Source organism: Prionailurus bengalensis, chromosome D3 (genome assembly GCF_016509475.1).
Source record: "Prionailurus bengalensis isolate Pbe53 chromosome D3, Fcat_Pben_1.1_paternal_pri, whole genome shotgun sequence".
Classification (NCBI taxonomy): domain Eukaryota; kingdom Metazoa; phylum Chordata; class Mammalia; order Carnivora; family Felidae; genus Prionailurus; species Prionailurus bengalensis.
In genome coordinates, this window is record NC_057356.1 from 22185293 (window position 1) to 22208563 (window position 23271).

The following is a 23271-nucleotide window of genomic DNA, read 5'->3' on the forward strand; positions in this document are numbered from 1 at the left end:
AACCATGGGAAGCCCCAACTTTCAGTGTTTGAGTGGAAGAGCCAGGAGGCCACCCCAGGCCAGGTCTGTCTCCTAAGGCACGTCCCCTGCCTGACATTGTGGGTGAGTCACATGTCCTCTTTGAGTACCAATTTCCTTAACTGTAAGGCAGAGATGGAAACAAAAATATCCACAACCTCAGAGTCATGCAAGAAAGTGTCTAGCAAGTACATGCTCCCTAAACAGCAATCACCTTTACTACGGCCTGCATCACTCCCCCAGCACCCAGGAGAAGGCTCACCCACCTTCCTTTGCTCCCCTGCAGGTACCTCTTCCTTTTGTGTTCCAGCCCCCGGCACTCACTCGCCAACTTGAGGCATCAGGACACTGGGGCAGGTGCACAAACACTTTAATCATTTCATAGGCAGGGTTTGAGCATCTCTGCGGAGCCCCCACCAGCTACTATGCCACAGCAAGCACTGGGGCCACCACCATGAAGGTGGAGTTGAGAGCTGGGATCAGGGCTGTAGCCCCTGGGCCATAGAGGTCTCCTTGCAGGGCTTCAATCCCAGAGGGGCAGTCCTCATAGCACCAGTAGCCGGTGACTTCTCCTCCTTGTGTTGAGGAGTCGGAGATGCTTTATACCCTACAGACCATGCATGGCCTTCAAAGGATGCCTGTGTGGCCAGACTGGGCCAGACTGGAGCAGACAGCCCTCCCAGGGAAAGCGCTTGGTTAACTGATCCAGGGTGGATGATAGCTTAGGACCTTCACAAGGGTGGTAGCTGGAATGATCCAGGGGACCCTATCCAAGTGCACATGAGGTAGCAGCAGGGTTGGCCTGTTACAGAGATGTCTGGAGGGAAGGCAGAAGCCCAGGGAGTGGGCAAGGCTGCTGGGGTGAGTGAGCGCAGAAGCTACCAGGAAGCCAGCCTCAGCTCAATGGTTTCTCCATCCTTGGGGGTGTATTCAGCAATACCTGCAGAAACAGATTGAGCAGGGGGGGTTAACAGGGAAGAGAATCCTATCCCCAACCTCTTCTTATGGACAAGCACCCTGAGGCCAGGGTCTATAAGATCCACTCAGGGCTTGGTGGTGGGAAAGTGGGAACTATCCAGAGCCAGTCTGGAAACTGAAATTAGCTGTAACCGCGGGTCCCTAAGGCCCACAGGCTTATTTTAAGGTGGGGGAGCCCCCCCAAGGGGGTATACAGGACAGCATTCTGGATAACTAACACAGGGTGAAAGGAGCCAGAGACCCCTTGACAACACCTGGTGGGCAGGGTCACTGTCTTCATAGTCCCCTGTGGGGCCAATGGGAAGAGGGGCTTGCTCAGTGTGGTCTGAAGGAAGAACCAAGACCGTGAGTGAAGTCTCCTTCAGGGCCAGCCTCTGATCACTAGAGACAAACCAGGCTCCAGCATGATACCTGGGTTCAAGCCCCAGCTCTTCACTCATCAGTGGTATGACTTTGAGCAAGTTATTTAACCTCTGTGAGTGCTAGTTTTCCCATCTCTGAAATGGGGACAATAATGGTATCAACAACCAGGTATTCCTTTTTCCCCATGAGAGGGGGTTCAAGCTGGACTGGAGGGCTAGGGGGTGAGAGATAGAGGACACATGTCCCACATCTGCCTCATGATTGAGTTGTCCCAGGCTACCCTCCCTGCGCCACCCCCTTCCTTCCCCACAGCCCAGCCTCAGTAATTAGAGGCCAGATCTGGGGTCTCCATATGCCACGTCTTTGTTTTATTACTCAATCTTCTCAGAAGCCAGGCAGAGAAAGAGAATGCTTTTTCTTGGACTCCTTCAGAAAGTCCCACATTCTGGAAAGCACTTAGCTCAATTCCTGGCACATGACAGGTGCCCAACAGAAGCTCCAGGTAGCAAGAGCAGGGACAGATGACCCTTAAGAGTCTGCCTGGTGACTGGGGGCTGATGCACAAGGATGCTCATGACAGCTTGAGGTGTAAGAGTTAAAACTGGAGACACCCCAAATATCTAGCAGAAATCAAGAAGCTGCAGCCTATCCATCTCACTCTATGCCCCACTGCAGCACACAGTGCCAGGGCAGGCCCTGACTGGCCTAAACCAGGTGTGTGGCAATCCTTGCTCTCCAGCCAATGGTGAGTGCAGAACCTGAACCAGCTCCTAGCAACAGGGATGGGTCCAGGAATGTGCCTGTGTCCCAATTCCACCTTTGTCTGCTGGGGGCAAACAAAGTTCTAAAAGGGAGCAGCTCTGGGAAGACATAAGAAGGGTGTGGAAGCCAACAGAGAAAGGAGTATGGAATCACAGGGGAGCAGGGCTGGAGACCAGGTTACACCAGCCCTGAAGTCCTCAGTCCAAGACACTCTGGACTTGGGTCACAACAACCCAATGGATGTCATACAGTGGAAGCTAGTTTGCATCGTGTTTCCTGTTACTTACAGCTCAAAGCACCCTCGTGAGTGATATATTCTACGTGGCTATTACAAAGGAAGGGGGAAATCTACATACAGCAACACAGAAAGATGTCTACAATACATTAAGAATGAAAAAAGGGGCGCCTGGGTGGCTCAGTTGGTAGAACATGTGACTGTTGATCTCAGGGTCATGAGTTCGAGTCCCACACTGGGCACAGAGCTTACTTTAAAATAAACAAACAAACAAACAAACAAACAAATAAAGTGTTTTAAAAAAAGAACAAAAATTAAAAAAAATAAGTTGCAAAACAATATACAGGGCTCTGCCATGCAGTATGCTAGCACTAGCCACATGCAGCTATACAGTGTTTGAAATCTTAGCACAGAAAAAGCATGCAAAATGTCACTAATAATTTTACATTGATTATAACTTGGAATGATAATATTTTGGATATATTTGGTTAAATAAGATACATTCTTAATATTAGTGTCACCAACTAGAAAATTTAGAATTACACATGTGCCTTGCATTTTACTTCTGTTGGACAGTATTGCTACAGAGCATGGGTCCATTTTTATGAAAAAATAAACTTATGTATTTAAAAAATTAGGTAGAAAAAATACACCAACAGTTAAAAACAAGAAATAAAAAGCAAAAACAGAAACAAAAAAAAAAGAAAAAAGAAAGGAAAAGAAAATATATCAATAGTTAAAAGAAGTTATTTCCGGGTAGCAAATTATAGGTGATTTTAACTTTCTTCTTTTTTGCCTGATTTCCTACAGTTGCCACAGTAACTTACATAAAAATTCTTAAGCATTCAGTTAAATAACGTACAAGCAACCTTGGGCATCAGTGATTATCTGAAGCTGAGGCCCAGAAAGATTCAGAGGAAAGCTGAGGTGTGCTGGCCTCACTGCAACAAGGCTGGATGGGGGAAATGTCCAGAGGTAGCTGGACACCAGACCTACCCTGTAGCAGTGGGGTGTCAGGGGCTCGGAGGAGCTGCCAGAACTCACGTTCCCCAGCTTCTTTTCCCATCACAGAGGTCAGGAAGGGGCCTGACAAGGTGTTCTGCGTTCCATACCTACCAAAGGGACAAAGAGAGGGAGAAGTGACTTTTGCTTCCACTGACCCAACAGCAGGAGCAGAACTGCTCCCACCAAGAAAGTCCTGGCCTCTCCCTTAGGGCCAGAGTCCTTCCCAGGCCATAGGCCTCACCTCCATGCCTCCTCTGCAGCCCCCTGACACTGCCCACCCAGGGGACTTCACCCCCTCTGCATTGACCAGGACCATGGCCTACAGGAAGGGACACCTATTATATTAACAACTCAGCAGCTGCCCCTTCTCTGGGAGCTGATATTGCAGGGGTGACGGTCAGAAGATGCCAGCCCCATATATAAGATGCCAATGCCCAATGAGAGAGGGTGAAGCCAGCATGTAGATAAAAGCAGGAACATGCGAGATGGAGACACCTGGTGGTGGCATTGGGTCTCTGGTTCTGGAAATTTTATGACTCAGTGGCACTCCCCTCTTCTTGTGGCAAGATTGCTCAGTCTTCTCTCTGATTCTACACACCCCATGCTCCCCGTTACCAGAGAGAGTTGGAGTTAGATTTCTGACCTTTGCAACCAAGAGACTCCTTATTCACACCACCCCCACCCTGAGTTCCTGGTCTCCAACTCTGTGTTTCTCCAGATCATGTGGATGCTGTTGCCAAAGGGATCCTCTTAAATCCATAGGCCATGTTCTTCCTCTCCCCAAAAGGCTTATCAACGTTTCTGTCTTAGAGAGGGAGGGTTTTTACAGTTTTAAGAAACAGAAAACCACTCATGGTGACTTAGTCAAAGGGAAAGTGTTATTTGAGGGGGTGTCATGGAGCAGTCCCCATTGCCCTGTCATTCCCTAACTCTATGGGTCCGTGTGGCTGCTTGGAGCACGTCTCTCTGTTTCTCTCTCTCTCCTCTCTTTCTCTCAGGAATCTCTCTGCAGTCCAGCTTTCCCTGCCATGCATTCATGTGCCGTCAGACATGGCCTTCCTGCCTGGCCTCTGCACCCAGTTCAGACACCTACTTCCACTAACAGAATTGCTTCTCTGATTAATATCCCTGATGTATTCTCAGAGGCTTTGGAATTCTGAATTAAAACGTTAAGTTCTTTTATTTATTTATTTTTCATTTTGATGACATTTTACAGACAGGAAGGCCAGCAGGTTCTGGGTAATCTCAATGCCTGCTGGACTGTGGCCTGCCAAAGGTGCTCCGTGTGTGTGGCCGTCTGGGACTGTGTTGGCTCCCAGCAGTATTGCTGTATGAGCTGCAGGCTACCAGGAAGAGAACTGAGGTGGGCTTAGTAGGTAACTCATCACAGGGAGTAGACCAAGCCCATCTGATAATAAAAATTCTTATTCTTATGAAAGCTAACATGTATTGAGCTTACTAAGTGTGGGACCCTGCATATATAACAAGCATGTTCCATGTCTTCTTTGTGCACTAATTCCTAGACTCTTTGCATGGGCCCCATGAGGAGCAGGGTACAGCTGGTGTCTTCAATGGCTCATTGGAAATAACGGGTTCTGGGCCTGTAGCTGGGGAGTGGTGGAGCTGGGATTCCAGTGTGGGTACTCTGCCTCCAGAGCATGTTTTCATAGCTACAGAACAACGCTGGCCCATGGCTGTCTGTTTCCACTACAGCGTGAGCTATCAGGGTTGGAGAAGGTGGAAGCAGAGCCTGGGCCGGCACCTCTCTTGAGGGAGCCTTCTCTTCCATCCTCGTCCCATCCAAGTTCTGTTTCAGGGATGTGGGGTCAGGAGGGGGTAAGGGCTGGGAGGTGGGGGTCTCACATGAATCCTCTGAGCTTCTGGGCCTTCTTAAGGACATCTTCCAAGGAGGACCCAGCAGGGACAGAGATGGAGTTTATGTATGGTGGCGAGACACTGGGGACCTTCAGCACGACACGGATGACCTCTTGGGGCGGTGAAGGGGTCTCCACAACTGGTTCCAACATGACTATGTCAGGGAGAGAGGAAGGGGCAGCTGGTGTGAGGGCAAGGAGCCAGGTGTTGGTGTTCCTTTCTTCCCTCGAAGACACTATGGCTCGTCAGAACCTCTTCCTGCCCCTTGGTCCCATCTCAGCCAGCACCACCAGCTGCCATCCCAGCCTTCCTTGTCCCTTAGCCCCCCAGTTCCCCAGCTGCCCAAAGTTGGGCCCCTCACTGGTTTTTCTGCCTCCAGTATCCCCCTTCCCACATAGCACCCCAGAGGGCTCTTTCTAGAACATGCATTTATTCATATGACTCCCCTGTTACCTCCGAAGGTCTCCTCTCTTCATTCTCCTGCCTGTAAGCCCAGCTCATTCTCCCAGACCCTACTCTCTAGTAAGACCTTCCCCAAAATTTCAGTCTTTTCCACCTCAGTGCCTGTTCTTGCTGCCTCCTCTCTCCTCTGCCCTTGCTACCTTCTTCCTCCACTAGCAGATCCCACTCTCCAACTCAAGTCTGTCTCCCAGATGAAGCCCTGATTCAAGCTGCTAATTGGAACTCATTACGATGTATCAGAGCTACCCAAAATGTGTCTCTCCCATTCATTCATTCAAACATTTCTATATCGGGCATCATGCAAGGGGCTGCAGATTCATGGCCCACCCAGAGCTCTCTATTTGGTATCTCCTCCTCATACTGTGGCTTTCTAGAAGCTGTGACTGCATCTTAGCTGACAGTATGTCCCACGTGCACCCCCAAACCCCCGTTGACTCAGCAAATCAGGACTAAGCAACTTCCCTTCCCTGACACATGCAGACTTCAGGAAGGGCCCTGCAGACTGAAAAGAACAGGGCTCCCCTGAAAGGCCTAGCTACCTCTTGGTGCCTCACAGTCTGGGGAGATGAGATCCACATAGCTCTTGCCATTCAGGACAGGCAGCAGCTGGGAAATCATGAGAGCATTCTGGAAGGCCCCATCCTGCACACTGGCCAACAGAGCAGCCCTTGCCTTAAGGCACGCTGTGCCCAGCTCCACCCCAGGCATGGAGGACTTCATCAGTAACTGGTGACAGAACAGGGAAGAGAAGGAGGAGGTGAGGTGGGTCAGCTGGCATGGAGGGGACAAGTCTTCCAGCCTCTGACCAGGCCACCTCCCACCAAACACCAGGGTGGGCTATGGCCCCAAGCTCTCCTTCCTACCTGTAGTGCCAGAGGGGTGCTGTAGACATTTCCAAAGTAGCCCTCAGGGGTCTGGGCCTTTAGGATCTTCTCTCGTATGTTCTCAATGGCCCGGGTGATCTGGTGTTTCCGATTGGGGTTGAGGTTGGAGTGCTCTAGACAGGTGAAGGCCAAGCCTGCCATGGCCACTGTGTCTGCAGGGGACAGAGCCAATTGGGGTCAGACCAGGCAGGGCCCTGGGGCAATAGGTGACCACCCAAGGCCTCGAAGAAGGGCCATAATCAGATCAGCAGTTTAGAAAGTTTTCACCAGCTAAAGGGAACAACTCAGTCCAGCGTGCCTAGAGTTTGCTCAGTTTGGCCACTGTAAGTCCAGAGTCCTGGAAGCCCCTTAGTTCCAGGCAAATGGGGATGATAGGTCACCCTACCCCTGTCTATTATTTAAGGGTTAGAGGTTAGGGAGAGAACCTGGAGGAGAGAGATCCAAGAGGACTTTATCTTACACCACTCATTCCCAAACCTGCCTGCCCTTTGAAATCACCAGGGAAGTCTGGAACTCACTGATAGCTGGGTCTACCTCCAGCTAGATTTAATTGGTCCAGGGAGCTTCCTGGGCCCCAAGGTGATTACTGTGTCCACAGTGGTTTTTCTACAAGCCTCGGGCAGAGAAAGCTTCCTACTGCCTTCTCTCTGGGGCACCTCCTTGCCCTCCCAACCTACTCCATCCTACCCCCACCCTATGCGAGGCACACACACTCACTCACAGAATGCCAGAACTGAAAGAGACCCTGAATCACAGTGACAAGAAAGGGCACTGGAAGCCCAAGGTCACATAGTGAGGTAGCAGTTCCAAAATCCACGTCTCAGGCTTCCAAGCTCATATAATGACAAGATTATAACTATGTATCCAGAACTTCTCTGTGCCAAGCACCAATCTAAGTCCTTTATTTATAAGGCATCTTCTATCAAGATACTGCTGGGAGGTTATTTTACAGGAGAGGCTGAACCAGAAAGGCCAGCTGGCTTACCCAGGGTGTCCTACAATCAGTGTGTGTGACAGAGCAGGGGTCAGGATCTCAGTTCGGCTCCAACACTGGCTCACAACCACTGTACCACACTCAAGAGTCCTCACCATTTCACTCCTAAGGGACTCATGAGGAGGGGCCCCAAGGAAAGGTGATCTTGGGCCGAGGGGTAGAGGCCCTCAGTTGGGGCTGGGGACTGGAGGAGTGCCAGCCTGGCTTTAGCAGGGTCTAGCCCACTCACCCACAGAGAGGTGGCCCTGGTGGAGATGCTGTTCATGTTCCACGGCATACAGGAGCTTTCCCACCACACTGTCATGGAGCCGCTTCTGGTGAACACACAGGGCCAGGATGCCCAGGCCATACTGATAGTAGCTGGTGTGGGGCTGGCCTTTGTTATTGTGTCCTGGGAGGGAGAAAACCATGGGGCAGGGACTTCATACCAGGCCTGAGGGGTTGCCTCTCTGCCCACTCCCAGCAACCATCCCAGCCGGCACACAGGACCCCCTTGCCTATGCTTCCTGACACCCTCCTTTGGGTTGAGAGATCCTTCATTCCTTCATTCCCTCAATCCGTTCTTGCTGAAGATCCACTATGTGTCAGGTGCTGTGCTCAGAGTGATGACCAAGCCGGTGGTGACCGGCCAGGCACAGCACAGCCAGGGTCTCCAACAGTAACACAACCTGTACTCATGACAGCATGATTAGTACTGAAATGTGGACCGAGGTCTCTGGGGCCATATGGTAGAGGTCTTTGACTAGCTGGGGAGTCAGAGCAGGATTCTCTAAGACAGTGATGCTGGGATGGTGGGCGGGGGGGGGGGGGGGGGGGGAGGGGAGCTAAGGTGAAGCAGGAGTAAGCTAGAAGGGGAGGGAAATCTTCTAGATTGAGAAAACATATATTAAGACCTTGATCTGCAAGCTGAGAGATCAGTGTGGCCAGAGCCAGAGGGGCAGGTGACTGGGTGAGCCAGAGAATGGGAGAGCAGGTCTTAGAGAGGAGAAGAAGGGCAGACAGACTGGGCTTGAGGTGCTGTGGACACAGCAGTGGGCAGCCTGTGCAGGGTTTGAGCAGGGCTAATAACATCAGATTTACATTTAAAATGCTTGCTCTGGCTGTCATGTGCCAGGCCGAATCAGGAGGCAAGACAGTGGCAGAGAGAGGCTGAGGAGTAAGTAGTACAGGGGCTGTGCCAGGGGTCGACAGTCAGGTCAGTCATGGTGGCTGAGCAGTAGAACTTGTCAACAGAGTATATGTAGAGTGCAGGAAAGACTTGATCAAGGATGGCAACTGCAGCAGGCCTAAGCCTCTAGGTGGATAGTGACACAGGCAGAATGGGGGGTAGGAAAGAAGCCTGAGGAGAAAACCCAAAGTTCTGACTTAGATGCTTCCCCACAGAATACTATCTGATGAGCCCCACCCCCCAACACTTGGCATACCACGTCCCCCTCACCAATGGCCTTTTTCTCGTCCTCCAGGAACCGCTTCAGCTGTGAGACCAGCCTGTCCCCCTTGCGGCCCTCAACAAGCTCACAGTTAGCCCTGAGAGCTAGCAGGTAGAGGGCCAGCTGGCCCATGGAGGGCTTGTCCTGGTAGTCACTGTTGTCATCGTTGAAGGTAAGCCTAGGAAAAAGCCAGTTAACAACACTTCTGTAAGAAAGTGCCACCCTCTCAGTTGGTTAAGCATCCGACTTCGGCTCAGGTCATGATCTCATGGTCCGTGAGTTCGAGCCCCGCATCAGGCTCTGTGCTGACAGCTCAGAGCCTGGAGCCTGTTTCAGATTCTGTGTCTCCCTCTCTCTGACCCTCCCCTGTTCATGCTCTGTCTCTCTCTGTCTCAAAAATAAATAAACGTTAAAAAAAAATTAAAAAAAAAAAAAGTGCCACCCTGGTGAGCCTGGCTTGGGGCACCCCCCTCAACATCATAAAGTGAAAAAAAACCTAACAATAAGAAACTTTGAACCGCCCAAAGCAGATGTAATCAGCTGTGCAAGTTGTAAGGTGCATGCCACACACCATAAAGATGAAAAATTAGACTCAAGGACAAACCCTGAGGGTTCTCACATCCAAATGACCTGTGCTTACCCCACCATTTTGATCACACTTTGCCTACACAGTCTTCCCTTTCTTCCCTCTCCCTGCCCTGCATCCACTCTTTGAGAGGGAGTCCAAGCAGGACAGGCTTCATGGTGTTCCTGATCCTTCACCTCTCATTCAAACTCTCACAGTGAGCCTCAGAACAGGTCTTCCTTAATGCCCCTGGAAAGGGAGCACAGAGTTAGATGCTGCTAGATGCTGCTTCTGGGCTTAGTATGGAAGATTGCAGTCATGGATTAGTGATGTCTGCCTTAGCATGGGAGGGAAGCACAGACGGATGCTGCTTCTGGGCTCAGTATGGGATGGGGGGCAGAGGGGGAACTGTGGTCATGGATTAGTGATGTCTGCCTCCAATCTGGTCAAGCCAACCCCATTCTACAGATGGAGAAAGTGCCAAAGGAGACAAACTTGCCCAAAATCTCCCAACAAATCAATGGCAGCCCAAACGAGAATATAGTTCTCCTGTCTCTTAGGATGTGGAGCAAGGTGTGGGGAAAGGAGAAGAAAGTGAACAGCAATACCCCAGGAGGCTGTGCTGGTAACTGAGTTTGAGGATGTGCAGATAGAAGGCCTCCCTGGACCCGGCCTGCAAGCTGGAGAGGCGCAGACCCACGTAGATACTGGGGTTCAGGTGCTCCAGAGAGAGCCAGTCCATCCAGGGCAAGAGGCGCTGGCCCAGCCTCTCCACCAGCTTGCTATCCACCTGTGGTATTTCTTAGGAAAGAGAACAGACCAAGTGAGGTCACAAGGCTAGGCCACCAGCAAGGAACTGCTTTTACCTTACCAGGGCCTTCTCCGGGGTATAAACAGCTCTACTCCCTCTCCATCCAGTACACACCCTACTTGTATGGGGAAATATGGCTGTAATAAAAGGCAGTATGTAAATAGGGGAAAGTAGATTTCCCAGAAGAGCAGTTGGAGTGGGCCAGGGAGAGGTGGCGGGCTGAGGGCAGAGGAAGCTGGTACCGGGCAACCAGTCTGCCATCAGGAGTAACAGAGAATGGAGGCCAAGCCGTGTGTTATGCCCCAGCCACTGTGCCCGACCTCACTTGGTCCTCATGCCAGCCCTGTGGCATAAGTACTGTCATCATTGCTTTGCACAAAAGAGGAAACATCCATTCAGAATCAGGTTGTGTCTTCCAGAAGGTTGCACGGCCAAGGATAAACCTGCCTACAAAACCCCTGTTCTCTGGTGTTCGGCTAAATTCATGTTCTATCCATTTACACAAACTGCAACCCACATGCAGAACATGTTACATACAGTTTTAAAACTCTGCTGGCTGCCTACGGCTAACTGGGGCTGCCTGGTGAGCTTCCTCTGTATAGATCTCAAAATAATGCTTTTCCTATCACATCTGTTTAGGTGAAAGGGACCTGAGATTGAGGGGTGAATCCTTGGAAAGCCATCATCGTTTACAACCATATCTCTGTGTGCTTTGGGATTTGCCTGAAACTGTGTAACCAAAATGCTGACATACTAGGGGAAGCCTCAGGGATATTTTCCAGCTCCAGCTGACTGCTGCCTTCCACCCTTAGGGAAGGAAACTTGAGCTCAGTAGGTGGCCCTGGAGGCACTTTGGACTTTTCCCCATTTACTGCCTCCCAGTTGCTGTAGGGCTCCAGCTACTTCCACTGGGCCACATCTCAGGATGCTGGGCAGGCTACCCCTCCCAGGAGATTCAGCAATGGAACTGCCAACCAGAGCTCTTCACCTGCCTCTTGGGCCTTCTGATACGAGGACAGGGTTTCCTCTCATACAGGCCCATCTTTCTTGGTTTGGGTCCCACCATTTTTTTTTTAAAGTAATCTCTACCCTCAACGTGGGGCTCGAACTCACGACCCTAAGATCAAGAGTCCCATGTTCTACAGACTGAGCTAGCCAGGTGCCTAATGGGTCCCACCATCTTATGCCTCTTTTCCCAAAAGTCACAGGTATTTGTTGCTACCTGTGGAGGTGGTGGGGGTAAGGGGTAAGGGTGACTTTTCTTTCTCTTTCTCTTTCTCAGTGCCTTTCTGTATCTGCTTCCATTTCTGTAGGTATTTCTCTCATTCTCTCTGGATCTGTCTTAGTCTCTACCTCTTTCAGCCTATCTCTCTGGTCATCTGTCTCTCTGTACCTCTCTTTCCCTCTCTCTTTTCTTCAAACTGGTAGGGGAGCCTCACCCCCACTCCAGGCTTTGACCTCCAGCAGATGAGTCAGCCCTGGGGTTACAAGTGATAAAAAGAGGAGCCAGGGCTATAAAGAGAGGCTGATAACCACAATTCAGCCTCCTTAAAAGGAAGGAGACAGGCAGATTCACCTCAGTAATAAAAGTGGCGCTGGGCAAGCTCCCTCCCATGGTGCTTCCTGCTCACAGGGCCACCCAGCGTTGCCAGCTGACTGGCTTTGACATTCAGAAGCATAGAAGCCTACCCTGGGCAAGCATTAGTGCAGCATCCTTGTCAATTTCACAACTGCACAGAGCTTTAAGCTGGTAAAGCAGATGTTGTGGGATCCTTCACACCACACCAAGGAGGAAGGCCAGGAAGCATTCTTAGACCATTTTGCAGGTGAGGGAATGAGGGTTGGGCAGGTAAGTGGCTCAGCAGTAGTGGGCTGTACCCCCAAGCCCTGCCCAGGGCTTCTGTCTTGGCTATGGGCCCACTATTGAATGGTTCATGCCCAGTGAGGATGAGGACTGGGTCCCAGGTCTCCCCTGGGGACTATCTAGACAGGAACCAAGATCCAATAGTGAGGGGTCTGGTTGCACTTATGGAACACAGGTTGGAGGCTCCTGGTGCTCAGGGAAGACCCTGGCCTGGAATTCTGAGAACTGAGTCCAACAAAGCCCCGACAGGTCACCGGGCTCCTCCAACCCTTGACAGACTTATCTGTCACTTGGACATGACTGAACCTGCCTCTCGATTTCTCCAAAGATCACAAGAGACACTGGGAGTGAAAGCATATTGCACAGTGTAAGGCCGTGGGCAGAATATAAGGAGGGAGGAGAGGTGGGTAGCCCCAAAACACAGAGGCTTCCCTGTCTGCCTTCTGCTTTCTGCCCATCGTCAGAGCACAAATAGCCCCAGGCCTGTGTGCTCAGACTCCCAAGGGTTCCCAGAGAGACTCCTGGGGACACGGGCACACAGAGCTGAAGCAGCCAGGCTCCTATGCTAGTATGCAAATGCCTTGCCATGACCTGCCACCTGTGCTTCTCTCGGGCTTGTCTCCTGTAACAGTGACTGCATACTAGCTTCCCTCTGCCTGGGATGCCCGTTCTACCCCCCAAACACACTCCTTTTCTTGCCAGCTCCTTTTCTTCCTCTGGGCCTCAATCCCCCTGTCACCCCTGGTCCTCGGAAATCCTTCCCTGAACGCTCTTCCTGAATCAGTGGCCCCCAGCTCTCCACCTCCATGCCTGGCTCACTTCCTTTGGTGCTTACCACGGCCCCCAAATACAGCACTGATTTGTCTCTTGACTTCTTTTGTCTGTCCCCTTTACTAGAACAGATGGACTAGGAAGACAAGGATGGGACCTGTCTTGCTCCTTGTTCTTTCCCCAAAGTCTAACACTGCACTGACACAGAGAAGTCTTAGCCAATGCATGTTGAATAAATAAATAAACCCATGAGTGAATGAATGGGAGCATTTTTGTATGGTGGGCTATCAGACATACACAGTTGACCCTTCAACAACACGTGTTTGAACTGCATGGGTCCACTTATATGTGAATTTTTCTTAATACAGTACAGTACTTTAAATGTATTTTCTGTGGTGCCTGGGTAGCTCAGTCACTTAAGTGCCTGACTCTTGGTTTTAGCTCAAGTCATGACTTCACGGTCTGTGGGTTCGAGCCCCAATCTGGCTCTGCACTATCAGTGCAGGGATTCTCTCTCTCTCCCTCTCTCTCTGCCCCTCCCCTGCTCACACTCTTTCTCTGTCTCAAAATAAATAAACTTAAAAAATATATACTTTCTTTACCTTGTGATTTTTTTTGTTTTTAATATTTTTTTAATGTTTATTTATTTTTGAGACAATGCGAGAGACAGCGTGCAAGCAGCGGAGGGGCAGACAGAGGGAGACACAAAATCGGAAGTGGGCTCCAGGCTCTGAGCTGTCAGCCCAAGGCCGACGCAGGGCTCAAACTCATGAACTGTGAGATCGTGACCTGAGCCAAAGTCGGACGCTTAACTGACTGAGCCGCCCAGGTGCCCCTACCTTGTGATTTTCTTAATAATATTTTTTTCTAGCCTACTTTATCATAAGAGTTCAGTATATAATACATATAACATACAAAACATGTGTTAATTGACTGTTTACCTTATCAGTAAGGCTTCTTTCCAGTCAACAGTAGGCTATTGGTAGTTAAGTTTTAGGGGAGTCAAAAGTTATACATGGATTTTTGGCTGCATGGAGGGTTGGCAGCCCTAACCCACATTTTTCGAGGGTCAACTATAACTAATCTCATTATAGTGTGTCAAACATTGAGGTCCAGCTAAGTCCCAACTGTTAATGAAGCCCAAAGGGGCAGATATAGTGCACCCTCCCACACACCCCAGCCTACTTCCCCAGGTATTATATAATCAGGGGCTTGGACATTATAGTCCTCCCTCCTAAGGACCCAGGAGGAAAGAGGTGCAGGGTAGATCTGGTTACTCACCGCAGATATCAGCGAGAGCCCCCAGGCCCCCAAGCAGGAAGAGGAGGACTCCAAGGTGCCCCATGGCAGGAGCAGGTGGGTGAGCAGCAGGCGGGAAGCTGGACAGACTCCTAGGGCTGGTCTTGCAGAGGCTTTCCTAACCACAGCCGGTCACGGCTCTAGAAGAGGCAGCTTCCTGTCACTGATTAATCCCTCCACGCCAAGCAGCAAACTGCTAAGTCAACAGAGAGAAAGAGGAAAAGATCTGTAGCTGAGGGAAAAGGAAGGGCAAAGAACAGAGGAAGGAAGGGCAGAGCAGTCTTCCTGGAGGTAGGGAACGGCGGCGGGGGGGGGGGGGGAGGAGAGGGGGGGCAAGTAGGAATGGTATGAGACACCTTGAGGCCAGCCACATTCTGTCTTGCTGCCTAAAGAGCCCTGGGCAAGCACAGAAGGCCTGACATCTGATCGGCCCAAGTCTGTCCAACTGTGCCTGTGTGGTATCCCTTTCACTGTTCCAGCTGTGGACAGGAAGGACTGGGGTGCCTACCTGGTACCCCCCACCCCAACAGAAGGAGACCCTGGAAGTGCTCACCCAGTTCTGGGACAGGGAGCAAACAGAAAGCTGTAGTGGTCACATGAGTGACTGCTGGCGTCAGCTGTTCTCTGCCTGCCCGCCCAGAGTTGGGGGTGGGAGGGGCTGGACCCGGGCCAGTTTTTTCAACCGGCCAGGAAAGCTGGAGGCCTCCTGAAGACAAAACGAAACAAGGAACAGGATTTAATCATTTGAGACACGAAGCGCTGGGTAGCAGGGCTACTTATTAGGTCTAGGAAAGTAACCTTAAAAAAATCTGTAAGGAGAAGAGAGAACAAAGGATTCCTCATCTGCCTAACTACAACAGGAGAATCAATGTCTAAGAGTTAACCCTGGTGGTACTGTGTGGCCTTGGCCAGGTCACTTAACCTCTCTGAGTTTGAAATAGTTTCTTCTGTGTGAGATGACAGGGTTGCATGAGATCATTCTAAGCTCCTTTCCAGCTCAACTTGTGAAAATGTTATGATCTTAAAACACCTATAATCATTTCCTCTAATGAGGAATGCAGTCATATTATGGCTAATTGCCAAGGTTTAGCCTTTCAAGATAATCTGGTTTTGTGCCTGACTTATCACAATTCAAGCTCTTGACATCGATAAATACAAGTATATGTATCTGTTTACAGAAATACATTACAAATTCAAATTAGATTCTCTGGTGCAAGAAGACTGGGTGTGGCCCATAGGAGTGAGGTTCTTGGGAAGGAGGGAGGCCAGCTGGAGGCCCAACATCTGCAGATTCTCAGGTTTGGACCTCCAGTGGACCCTCAGCAATTTGTGTGCAATGGAGTTGTCTTGATCTGGGACAGGACCGTCCTGGCCCCCCAACCCTCTGCCTGTGGTGGGTGGTGGTGATTCTGATTCCTGCCACTTCCAGGAAGGCAGCCTGGAGGAGGTAACCATGATGGAGGAACTCCCCATCCTCCAGCCTCTGGTGAGAAACAGTTTCCTTTAGGAGGATCACCTCTGATTCCCACAGACTCAAAAGTACTGTGGTGACCAACCAGGGAGGAGGTACATTTCCCATAGCTTATCAGAAACAGAATCACTGGGGGCAAAGCTGGGCTGTTTTAGGTAATACCCTCTAGAAAAGTGAAAAAGAAAGATGACTAAAATGTTTGGTTCAGGATTTCTACTTAGGGATCTACACCAAGAAAGTAAAAGTTAGCTTGGAATGAACAAGTGAAAGTCTGCCCTGTCCATGCATCAGGACAGGTACCGATAAAGTCAGCTGCAATGTTAACAGGAAACATTTTTCCCAAGGTCATGTTACAGCTATAAAGTGTCCCAATAATCATGTTCTTTGAGTGACTATTACTTTTTTACTGAGATTTCTTTGTTTTCCCCCTAAAATCATAAATTTGCTATTTGAAATCATAATTATAAGAAAGAAACATGCCTGGAGGAGCTAAGTCACTTTGACACAGAGAAGCAGCCTCAGGTAAGGAGTTTCTGGACACAACATTACACACCCATCCTTGTAATTTCCAAGGGAACAGGACTTTGGGTCCACTTTGCTGTCCAGGTCTGAAGTTGATCCCTCTCACGCAGCCCTGCAATGCATTGAGTCTATCGAAACACTGCTTGGTTTACATTTCATCTAACCACAGCCTTTTGCCAAATACTTCAATAACCTCTCTGTTTGTGTGGTCAGACCCCCATAGTTGCTCTGCTCCACAGAGGAGCCTGCAGATTCAAAACAGTCCCAAGGATCTGTCTGAGAAGTTCTCTTGGGACCTGCCAGCAGGGATCCAGTGTGTTCTCTCCAAGGGTCCTGGTCAGAACAACCAGCCTTTCAGGATGGAGGGAGTTTCAGGTGAAAGAAGGAAAATAGCACTGCTGGAATTTACCCAAGGGATACAGGAGTACTGATGCATAGGGGCACTTGTACCCCAATGTTTGTAGCAGCACTCTCAACAATAGCCAAATTATGGAAAGAGCCTAAATGTCCATCAACTGATGAATGGATAAAGAAATTGTGGTTTATATACACAATGGAGTACTACGTGGCAATGAGAAAGAACGAAATACGGCCCTTTGTAGCAATGTGGATGGAACTAGAGAGTGTGATGCTAAGTGAAATAAGCCATACAGAGAAAGACAGATACCATATGTTTTCACTCTTATGTGGATCCTGAGAAACTTAACAGAAACCCATGGGGGAGGGGAAGGAAAAAAAAAGAGGTTAGAGTGGGAGAGAGCCAAAGCATAAGAGACTCTTAAAAACTGAGAACAAACTGAGGGTTGATGGGGGGTGGGAGGGAGGGAGGGGAGGGTGGGTGATGGGTATTGAGGAGGGCACCTTTTGGGATGAGCACTGGGTGTTGTATGGAAACCAATTTGACAATAAATTTCATATATTGAAAAAAAAACTACAATGAAAAAAAAAAAAAAAGAAGGAAAGGCTGTCAGACAGGATTACTCAGATTGTCTGATGTTGCCCAGCATTGCATGGATTAAGATAGTCTAACAGTCTTGTGTCACGTGCAATTCTGTTTTCTCTTACTAAGCTGGAATCCAGACCTTTGGAGATGGGAAACTTGCTAAGTGGACATTTAACTCTTCCCCTGTAGCGTTCTTTCCTGGATTTTGATAGTTAGCCATTAATAAGCACTAAAATGGAATGAGCTTGAACCATATGCCTACCACTGTGCTAAGCAGTTCACAAACATTCTCATCTGATCCTAATGAGAAACCTAGGAGTACAGTATTACACTCCCATTTTATAAGAAACGGGCTTGGACAACCATCTCAGCACATGGCAGAAGGAAATGGTAGGTCTTTAAGAATGTACTTCAGGGGCGCCTGGGTGGAGCAGTCGGTTAAGCGTCCGACTTCAGCCAGGTCACGATCTCGCCGTCCGTGAGTTCAAGCCCCGCGTCAGGCTCTGGGCTGATGGCTCAGAGCCTGGAGCCTGTTTCCGATTCTGTGTCTCCCTCTCTCTCTGCCCCTCCCCCGTTCATGCTCTGTCTCTCTCTGTCCCAAAAAAAAAAATAAAATAAAAAAACGTTGAAAAAAAAAAATTAAAAAAAAAAAAAAAAGAATGTACTTCAGGGGCACCTGGGTGGCTCAGTCAGTTAAGTATTCAACTTCGGCTCAGGTCAAGATCTCGCCATTTGTGGGTTTGAGCCCCAAGTCAGTCTCTGTGCTGACAGCTCAAAGCCTGGAACCTGTTTTCAGATTCTGTGTCTCCCTCTCTCTCTGCCCCTCTCCAGCTCGCTCGCTCTCTCTCTCCCTCAAAAAATAAAAAATATAATAAAAAAATAAAAGAATGTACTTCAAACCTAGGCTTCAAAGAATTCCAAAAGTCAAAGAGATAAAACAATGTGAACAGTAAACTGAACAAAATATGTATGGGATTGGAGCTCTGGGCTGGCTCAGTTGGTGGAGCATGCAACTCTTGATCTCAGGGTCATGAGTTCAAACCCCACACTGGGTGTGAAGCCTACTTAAAAAAAATGTATAGGATCTATACGTAGAAAACTCTAAAATGTTGATAAAAGAAATCAAGGAAGATCTAAATAAATGGAGAAATATCCTGTATCCATGGACTGGAAGATCCAATATTGTTAAGATGTCATGGTGACACTGATGTCAATGTGATCTAGAAATTCGAATGACCCCATTCAAAATCCCAGTAAGCTATTTTGTGGATGTTGATAAACTGATTCTAAAGCTTGTATGGAGAAGCAAAATACCGAGAATAATCAACTACTGAAAAAGAACAAAGTTGAAGGACTGACACTATCTAATTTCAGGATTTACTATAATTTCAGGATTTACTATAAATTTCAGGATTTACTATAATTTCAGGATATAAATAATCAAGATGGTGTTGGGGGACCTGGGTGGCTCAGTCAGTTAAGCGCCTGACTTCTGCTCAGGTCATCATCTCGTGATTCATGGGTTTGAGCCCTGTGTCAGGTTCTGAGCTAATGCTGACCACTCAGAGCCTGGAGCCTGGTTCAGATTCTGTGTCTCCCTCTCTCTCTGCCCCTCTCCTGCTCACGCTCTGTCTCTCAAAAATAAATAAATATTAACAAATATATATATGGTATAGAACTGGTGAAAGAATCAATGGATTGGCTAATGGAACAGAATAAAGACCCCAGAAATAGACCCACACAAAAATTGTCCACTGATATCTTGACAAAGAAGCAAAGGAAATTGACAATGGAAAAAGGATAGTAATTTTGTGTTCTAGTACAACAAATGTGCTGGAACAAATTGGATGTCCATAAGCAGAAAAAAAAAAAAGTCTATGTAGGGATAGGTCTTATTAAAAAATGAGAGCTAAATGTAAGATACAAAGCTATAAAACTTCTAGAAGAGGCAATAACTTTTTATTTCTTATTTTCATTTTTTAAGATTTTTAAGTTTTTTTAAAGTAATCTTTACCTCCAACATGGGGCTCAAACCTATAATCCAAAGATCAAGAGTCACACGCTCTACTGACAGAGACAGCCAGGAGCCCTGAGGTGATGACTTTTTAGATACAACATCAAGGTCATGATCTGTGAAAGAAATAACTGATAAGCTGAGCTTCATTAAAATTAAAAACTTCTGCTCTGCTGAGGACACAGTCAGGAGAATGAGAAGACAAGCCATAAACTGGGAGGAAATACTTGCAAAAGACATTTATGGTAAAAGACTGTTACCCAAAATATACGAAGAACTCTTAAAACTCAACATTAAGAAAACAAGCAATCCATTTTAAAAATGGGCAAAAGACCTGAACAGACACCTCATCAAAGATGATATATAAATGGCAAATAAGCATCTGAAAAGATGCTCCATGTCATATGTCATTAGGAAATTGCAAATTCAGACAACAGTGATACCACTACACACCAATAGTGCTCAAAATCCAAAACACTGACAACATCAAATGCTGGTGAGTCTGCAGATCAACAGAAACTGCCATTCATTGTTGGTGGGAATGCAAGGTGGAACACTCACTTTGGAAGACAGTTTGGCAGTTTCTTAAAGGCAAAACATAGTCTTACTATCAGATCCTGCAGTCATATTCCTAGCTATTTACCCAACTGGAGGTCCACACAAAATTCTTCATGTGTAACTTTACAACAACTTTATTCATAATTACCAAAAACTGGAAGCAACCAAGATATTTTTTAAAAAATTTTTTAGTGTTTATTTATTTTTGTGAGAGAGAGAGAGAGAGAGCAAGCATGAGTGAGGGAAGGGTAGAAAGAGGGAGAAACAGAACTTGAAGAAGTCTCCGGGCTCTGAGCTGTCAGCACAGAGCCAGAGCCGGGGCTCAAACCCATGAACCGCGAGATGATGACCTCAGCTGAAGTCAGATGCTTAACTGACTAAGCCACCCAGGCACCGTCCCCAAGATATTCTTTAATGGGTAAATGGATAAACAAATTCTCACACACATATGTAATGAAATATGGTATAAATTTAAATAGCAATCAAAAGAAATGGTAAAACAAGCCACAAAGACACACAAATGAAACCTAAAGGCCTATTAATGAGTGAAGAAAGAAGAGAGTCTGAAAAGTCTACCTAGTATATGACTGTAATATAACATTCTAGGAAAGGCAAAACTATAGAGATAGTAAGATCAGGAGTTCCCAGAGACTGGGGGGAAGAAGCTAGGGTAGGGGGATTGAATAGGTAAAGCAAGAACAGGGCATTTTTTTAGCACAGTAAAACTATTCTGTATGATAGTAATATGGTGGATACATAATATATGTATTTCTCAAGACCTATAGAACTTTACAACACATAGAGTGAATTTAGTGCATGCAAATTAAAAAAAATGATTGAGGAGATCAGGAGATTCCAGGATAGAAAGCAGAATGTGATAAGCAATCTAGTCTGTATTACCAATATATGAAACAACCTCACTGAAAGGGTGGAGGAGAGGATGCTGACCTAAGAAACTTTGAAAATGAGTGGGATCGTAAGAATAATGGCAAAAGGATTTGCACATAAGCACTGTACTCTAAGTTGTATATCATGAGGGTATGAGTTAATTCTGATACTATTAGGCATGTGTACTGGAACTGAACAATTAAGTAAATGGATGGCAGATTATGGAAGGTAGGTTTCTCACAGCTGGAGTGGGAATTTACAGATAAGCAAGGGGAGGTTAGAATGATCCAGATGATAATGGATTAGCACTGGAGGCATCACTATGAAGTCATATTTAGCTTAACGTAGACAAAGATGGTTACATATAGAATATGTATAGATTTGTGTGTACAAAACAGAACAGTATTGTGAAAATTAAAAAAAGGAAACTTTGTTTACAATGGCATTGAGAAGCCAGCAGGGGGAGCTCTCGTGGCCTACCACTTGTCTTCAGTTGCAGACCCTCTAAGAGACTTTGCACGTGGATACCCTAGTGTCCTAGCTGGAGGAAGGAAGATTTCCTCCTCCCCTGGCAACCACATAGCCAATGAGAGACAGTCAAAGTTCAGCAAATAAGAAGCCACTATTCTTAGAACTCCCAGTCTACTCCAATGGACTATTTACAACAGCCCTTCCAAATCCCCCTTTTCTCTATAAAAAAAAAAGTGTTCCTCTCATTTTTTCTCCTGACTCACTTATGGTTTTGCTGTAGCTTGCCTGTCCTGGATTGCAATTCTCAGCTATTCCCAAGTAAAGCCATCTTTTGCCGGTAAAATAATTGGCACTTTTACTTCTAAGGTTAACAGCGTACATACATATATTTTTTGCTATCAGCTGTGAAGGCCTAGAAGCAAAGACACCACAGTAGCAATAAGATTACCTACTGCCCAGATTTTAGTTTATAATACTATTCTCCAATAAGAGAGAGGAGGGCTCCCTGGAAAATAGCCTGATTCTAGGACTGGGGCAAGAAATATACAAGATGAGCCTGGAACACCTTATAGTGCCAGAAAGTAAAGAAGTGTGTACATGCCAGCCCCCCCCCTTTCACACACACACACACACACACACACACACACACACACATACACACACACACACAGAGGCATGTATGCATCTGATGGAGTGTGCCAAGGGAATAGAGAAGTCAATGAAAAGAACCCCCTAATGGCCAAAGCTGGAACAATCTGAGCAACAAAATAAAGAAGTATTAGAATATAACTCCCAAAACAACAATATCATTAAGTCCATACTGATTTAATAAATGATTGAATAAGTAAACAAATGGTGCCATAGGCTGCACATTTATGTCTTCCCAAAATTCATGTATTGAAACTTAATCCAATCTGCAACCAATGTGATGGTATTTGGAGGTGGGGCCTTTGGGAGGTAATTAGGAGCCCTCATAAGTGGAATTAGTCCCCTTATAAAAAACACCCCAGGAAGCTCCTTTACTCCTTCAGTCATGTGAAGAACACAGTGAAAAGACAACTGTCTACAAACCAGAAAGCAGGTCCTCCCCAGATATCAAATCTGCTGGCATCTTGATCATGGACTTTCCAGCTTCCAGAAATGTGAAAAATGGATTTCTATTGTGTATAAGCCACCTAGTCTACAGTATTTTGTTATAGCAGCCTTAACAGACTAAGACAATGGATAAGAGACAAATATATTATGCAGAAGAACTCCAAATAATGTGTGTAGATATTCTGCCTTCTTGAAGTGGGGAGTTATGCTCCCCACTCCACAAGTATGGGCTATGCATAGTGACTTCCTTCAGAAGAGTACAGTATGGAAAGGAAGTGGGAGGAAGAGCAACTTTACAGTTGAGAAAAGATATAAATCCTCAGAATGAGGAATACCAGTGAATCTCAAGCCAGAGAAATATAAACAAATCCAAACTTCCTTACAGAAGGAAAGTCTAAGATGTAAGAAAGAACAAGAGCAAAGAAAATGTCAAGCTTGAGGACAAATGTAAACAAATATTGACTATGTAAAACAATGTAAATAATGTCTAATATACAGGGCATAACATCAAGATAAAAATAAAGTACAATTGTATATAAGTGTAGAGTGTTCAGATTGGAATTAAAGGAAATAAAGGTCTGTGTATTTTTCCTGAGAAGAATAAAATAATGATTAACTTTAGGATCTGCTAAGTCAAAGGTGTAAGTTAAAATTTGGGGGTAATCATTAGAAGAACAGAAACAGTATATAATCTAGTAGAGAGAAAAACAGAATTAGTATTGGGAGAATGAATCCAAAAGAAAACAAAAAGCAGTGGAGGGGTGGGGGGCAAAACCTAGAAAAAGTGAATAGATAGAACAAAAGTTAGACAGAAGACATAAACCCAAATATATCAGCTATCACAGTCCATGTACTAACAGTGTCTTGAGTCTACAAGGAGAGGATAATTTGAAACTCTACCTTTGGTACTTTCCTAGACTCCACCCTATATGTCTCATCTCTTGGCTGATTTTAATCTGCATCCTTTGCCTGTAATAAATTGTAAACATGAGT

The 23271-nt window shown here is 47.0% G+C and overlaps 1 protein-coding gene and 1 non-coding gene across 4 annotated transcripts in view; one reads left to right on the forward strand and one right to left on the reverse strand.

Moving 5' to 3' along the window:
* Window positions 1-371: 371 nt before the first annotated feature.
* TCN2 (transcobalamin 2) overlaps window positions 372-23271 on the reverse strand; it is a 42048-nt gene continuing 19148 nt past the window's right edge. Inside the window, exons 2-11 of one of the 3 annotated variants that reach the window (XM_043559257.1) lie at window positions 14870-15022; window positions 14299-14512; window positions 10180-10372; window positions 9015-9184; window positions 7806-7967; window positions 6562-6734; window positions 6238-6424; window positions 5225-5390; window positions 3353-3468; window positions 372-958 (exon numbers count right to left, since the gene is read on the reverse strand). In XM_043559257.1, the coding sequence (XP_043415192.1) occupies window positions 897-958; window positions 3353-3468; window positions 5225-5390; window positions 6238-6424; window positions 6562-6734; window positions 7806-7967; window positions 9015-9184; window positions 10180-10372; window positions 14299-14362 (1293 nt within the window). In that variant the 5' untranslated portion in view covers window positions 14363-14512; window positions 14870-15022 and the 3' untranslated portion in view covers window positions 372-896. Of the gene's footprint in view, window positions 959-3352; window positions 3469-5224; window positions 5391-6237; window positions 6425-6561; window positions 6735-7805; window positions 7968-9014; window positions 9185-10179; window positions 10373-14298; window positions 14770-14869; window positions 15023-23271 lie in introns of those variants that run through there. The other 2 variants (XM_043559259.1, XM_043559260.1) reach the window with 2 other exon arrangements.
* Window positions 2526-2598, forward strand: TRNAN-GUU. Its single transcript has one exon. It is a non-coding gene; the product is annotated as a tRNA-Asn (tRNA).